General features: G+C 39.5%; 1 protein-coding gene across 1 annotated transcript; it reads right to left on the bottom strand.

Moving 5' to 3' along the window:
- Positions 1–261: 261 nt before the first annotated feature.
- On the bottom strand, positions 262–5064 carry LOC110109042 (signal recognition particle receptor subunit alpha homolog). The gene is given in 10 exon segments (XM_028701350.1): positions 262–420; positions 521–646; positions 789–908; positions 1319–1360; positions 1473–1625; positions 1727–1822; positions 1906–1990; positions 3800–4371; positions 4373–4612; positions 4913–5064. Coding segments are annotated over 9 exon segments (1533 nt in total). The 5' UTR covers positions 4604–4612; positions 4913–5064; the 3' UTR covers positions 262–312.
- Between the last annotated feature and the right edge of the window lie 6 nt (positions 5065–5070).

Genomic DNA, 5070 nt, shown 5'->3' with positions numbered 1-5070 from the left:
CAATTCGGGTAGGGGCAGGGCAGGCGGGCAGCGGCAGGGCAACGAAAAATTCAATTTTTTTTAAAATAAACGGGTTTACGGGTTGACCCGGCGGGTCAACCCACCGGGTTAACCCGAACCCGACCCGTTTGATAAACGAGTCGAATTTGAGAACCCGAACCCGACCCGTTTATCAAACGGGTCAAGTCCAACCCGGATTTTCCGGGTTGGGTCCGGGTCGGATTTTCGGGTCGTGTCAAATATTGACACCCCTAGTTTTCCCAGGCTTTACCTCTCAGAAGATTAAAGAACATATTATGCAGAGTATGAAGTTCATTGGAGAAAGAAATTTTGAACCTTATCATCAATTGTATCAAACTTGGTAAGCAGAATGCCATCTATCAACCTGGCAGTTGGCGTTGCTGAGAAATCTGCTAATTTCTGCAAATATGAAGAAAATATATAACATTTATAAGTCATAAAATCATTCCTTTCGGCAATTAAATTGAAAGAAGAAGCTTAATCTCGCATCATATTAAACCTGGTTAAACTTTGAAAGTTGATCAACAGCATCATTCCCTACAAGAGCTTCTCCAACAAAAAGAACTAAATCTGGGTTGTTTAGATTTATGAGTTTTGAGAGTGCTCTCATCAACGGTTCATTATCCTGAAACATAATATGATAAAAGGCTACAAAGTTATGAACGGCTTATAATCTTGAAACATAGAATGATTCTAACTTGTCAATGTGAAGGATGAAAAATGGTCGAGCTGATTGATTTTTAAAAGTATGTCAAACAGACAACTACCTGCATCCTGCCTGCGGTATCAACAAGAACAACATCTGAATTATTACGACTAGCCTCTTGAATGGCTTCCTTTGCAACAATTGCTGGATCCTTTTCATAGCCTTTCTCAAAAATAGGGATCTACAAAGAAGTTCTAACATATAAAAATGCCTTTCTTGGATTTGCTGAACTTGACTATAATGAAAGGAAATGTGTATACTTGAAACTGAACAAAAAGTCTTATTAGGATATCCATGATGAGACGTAGAATTCATAAAATTTTAATCTACCCTACTTTATTTTTAGGTCACTCGAGGGGTGGGGATTTATTGAAGTAGATGGGATTAGAAACCAATATCTGGACAAGTAGTTCCAAAAATTATCAACTGAACCAGCTGGCAACCACTTAGGCTTCGTTTGGGACGGCTTTCTTACTGTTTCATAAAGCAGTTTTTTAGTATAAAAATTAAAATTTTTATACTAAAAAGCTGCTTTAAGAAGCATAAAAAAAAAGTCGTCTCAAATGAACCCTTAATTTCCCCTACTTAAACAAGGATGACACTGATATTATGCTGCAGAAGCCAGTACGCCACCTGTGGTGTAATCGATTTAAGAGGGAAGGAAGGGCATAAGAAACTTTATTAACAGCTTCCTCTAGAATTAGTAATTACTGAGGAAGTAAAATAAGGAAATGATAAGCCAAACCTTGGCAAGGTTGGTGGATTTACCAACACCATTGACTCCAACAAAAACAATCACATACGGTTTCCCTTGTTCCTTGGCAGCATGCACATCCCTCAGAATGTCAACGGATCGCTTTGGAGTTAAAATGCGAAGCAGAGCCTCCTCCATTGCTGCCTATAATTTTTACCAAACATTAATCATTAGGCTTCTCTCTGAATCAATCAAAACGAAGCCAAAAACTAAGGAAAGTCTGAAAAAGAATATGGATAAAACACCTGGACAGTAGAAGAAATTCTTGTGAACGATCCCAACTTCTTTCCTTCAAGACTAGCCGCAATAGATTCACAGAGCTTCTCAGCTATTTCTTCAGCCTGCAAATTTTATATTAATTTAATCCATAAGGTAGAGTCACTGATGAGCACCTCTTAAAGCTTATACTATGAAAGATGCATACCACGTTTTTTGTCATCAATCTATCCTTGAGAGCTTTCAGTGCAGGTTGCAGATCCGATTTCTCCAACACAGCATTTCCAGAAATGCTGGGGAAAGATGACAACGAGAGAGAATATCAATACCATAATCTAATTAAGGGATCTTTGATTTGTCACGAAAGGAATATGAAGTAAAATGAATACAATAACTTTAAATTATAGTGTTTTATAAATATTTTGAAGTTGTTTGCTTAGGCAAAAAACAAATATAGAAAATTATTTTTTGATTTGACTTTAAGTAAAATGAATCAATATAAATTTGGTGGCAGTGCGGCCAATGATAGTGGTCGGCTGCCTAATCCAAATGATCGATAGTGACCGCATTGCATACCTCAGGGGCAGGAGGTGAGTGATGACAACAATCCATAATGGTGGGAAGAAATCACAGTTGGCAAGTAATGGGGTGTGGCAATGGGTAGCATATTTAGAAATAGGCCAAATTTTAAATTCACCAAAAATAAACTAAGAGATGAGTTTCAATAACATCAAAATTTTTACATTGAATTTTTTTTTTTTTCATCCAACCAAACACCAAATTTTTGAAAACCCCTAAGCAAAAAGGAATGCAATAATTAAAAAATCAAGTATCTCTTCAAGCAATCCCTCAACTTTTAGTTATTAAAAATAGTCATCATAAAGATTCATCAAATTGGAAAATTTATAATCAGATTATTATGTTATATATTCTATTAATTGAGAATATTCCACTATCTTTTCTAGTCTTCATTTGTATTTGTCTATCTATAGGCATCCATTCTATTGAGAATTTAATCAAGCTATTTTCCCTCTAATATGGTATCCAAAAAAGGATTATACTAACCCTAGCCACCACCACCCTTCCCCCCAATGTATCCTCTCTCATGCACCTAACCACAAGCACAATCCTCTCTTCCATGCTCACTGAAAACATTGCAAGTCCTTCCAATGCCTCTCATGCTCCCTAGTCCCTAGTCAATGCTCGCACCAAAAGCCTATGGTTGTGCCTCTCCACTAAATCCCAATTCCTTCCTTATGGACACACGCGCAATCTTCTTGTTTGTTGTAAGCCATACTCATAGATGTCCTGCTTACCTGCTCACCTGCTCACCAACTATGCTAGCTCACATCCTACTTGCCTAGTTCGTGCTTCACTGGTGCATCTCAATGAATTCGTGGTATTCATTGACAACCCTTCACGCCCATGTTTAGTTGCTCACCAAATTGTCCTTACAATTCTTCCTCACATGTACATGATATTTTTACTAGGCTAATATTTAGATTATTTGGTCAAAAGTTTATACGCATCACTGATAACAAAGCGATATAGCCAGGTACATATTACTTCTTTTGCATCAAAGAAAGGCCTTACACATTTTTCTAACATGGTCACCAAGATCTTAAATATGAGATTGCAAGCAAAACATAAATAAAAAACCTCGTGAAATGCATTTAAGCAATTAAGGCTTCGTTTGGGACGGCTTTCTTATTGCTTCTCAAAGCATCTTTTTGGTACAAAGATTTTCCTATTTTTACTAAAAAACCTAATTTAAAAACCTGCAACAAAGCTATCCCAAACGAAGCCGAAATCTCTAACAGGCTAAACCAAGATCTAGAATGCGTAATGTCCTATCAAATCTGATATAGACTTCCTAAACAACAGTAAAACTTTTTAAATAAATAGAATCAGATAAAGCATAGTCATGAACAAATGACTTTAACATCATTAAATTCAAATGCATAGATCATCTACCAAATGAATCCTAAACATAAACAAAATTTTTAAAAAATAAGATTAACAAGCTTAATGGAGTTTTGACCAGAATTAGCACTTAAGCGCATAACCGAAAAGCCATCAGAGATGGAAAATAGATTAATTACCTCTGGAACATAGATGAGAACCAGCTCTTCTTCTTCACACTGGCTTTGGCACTCTTAAATTCGTCGCCATCATCATCCTCACTTTCGCTGCTCACAATCTCTTCCTTGTCCATCATGCTTTCACCCTGATCAGCTGCCACAACCTCTAAGACACCATCTCCTCTCTCATCACCAGGATCAGTAAAATCCAACTTCGACTCAGAAGGTGAATCATCCCAAACCCTGTTCTTTTTTACATTCTTCTTTGGCTCCTCCTTCGAAGCTTTACTAGCTCCTCCGGCAGCATTCTTCTTGGCACCTTTGGCGCGCAGTTTCTGTAATTTATTTACATCAAAGGCACCAGAACCGGGCAGTCCATTCTCCTTCCCCTTAATGGTGCTAGGAGCACGTAACTTGATCCCGTTTTGGTGTCCACTAGAGCCATTATTCACTAACCCATGCCGTTTCTCTGAGTCATCATCATCTTCATCATTCACAGAATCACTATTACCACCACTCCTCTGCTTTCCACCACCCTGATGTGCACCTCTCTGGGCAGCACTTTGGACCTGCTTCTTTCCCAATAAAGGAGCGCTGGTAAACGGCGACAAACACAAGGCCGAGATCGTTGTGGAAGGTCCACTTCAGCGTGTAGGCTGCGGCTCCGGGTGCGTCGTAGTTGAAGGCAGCGTCAGCTGATCGCTCTTCAAGGAGGCAAGATCGGATGAGTGCGTCGATTGGAGAGCCCCTGAGGGCGTTGCCGAGCTCTTTACACGTCCATAGGATGAGACCGCCTCTCGTAAAGATCAGCAGCTGCTCCAACATCTTCGGTACCTAGCGAATTGGACAGATCCAAACAGATTAGAAAAAAATCGATTTGTGAATCCCCTCGATTCCGATAAACAGAGGCCTTATAAATAAATTGTGCAGATGAGACCTTGAGGGACCGTTTCGCAACAGGATTTACGAAGGAAGCAGGATTTTGCGTGATTTTGAATCGGCAAAAAATTTCAAAGCAGAATAAATCCGCCGTTACCACCTGTTTGCGGTAAATCCCAGATTTACTAAATCCGGGCGTTCGGCGGATTTGCAGGATTTGGCCGAAGAAGCGCGCGAAAGGGAGAAAATGGTTACCTTCGCAACGGCGAGCTACCTCCGTCGTCGTCGTTACTTCCGATCCAACAAAAGAAGGGCGAGCTGCCGTGAATTCCGATCCGACAGGAAGATAAGTCGTCGAAGGAGGCGAAGAAGTTTTTTAGGGGCTGTTTGGTATCGGATTTACAGCGGGATTT

This window comes from Dendrobium catenatum, unplaced genomic scaffold, assembly GCF_001605985.2.
Source record: "Dendrobium catenatum unplaced genomic scaffold, ASM160598v2 fragScaff_scaffold_1679, whole genome shotgun sequence".
Lineage (NCBI taxonomy): Eukaryota > Viridiplantae > Streptophyta > Magnoliopsida > Asparagales > Orchidaceae > Dendrobium > Dendrobium catenatum.
The sequence above is the reverse complement of the archived record's forward strand: the minus strand, read 5'-3'. Positions and strand labels throughout refer to the sequence as shown.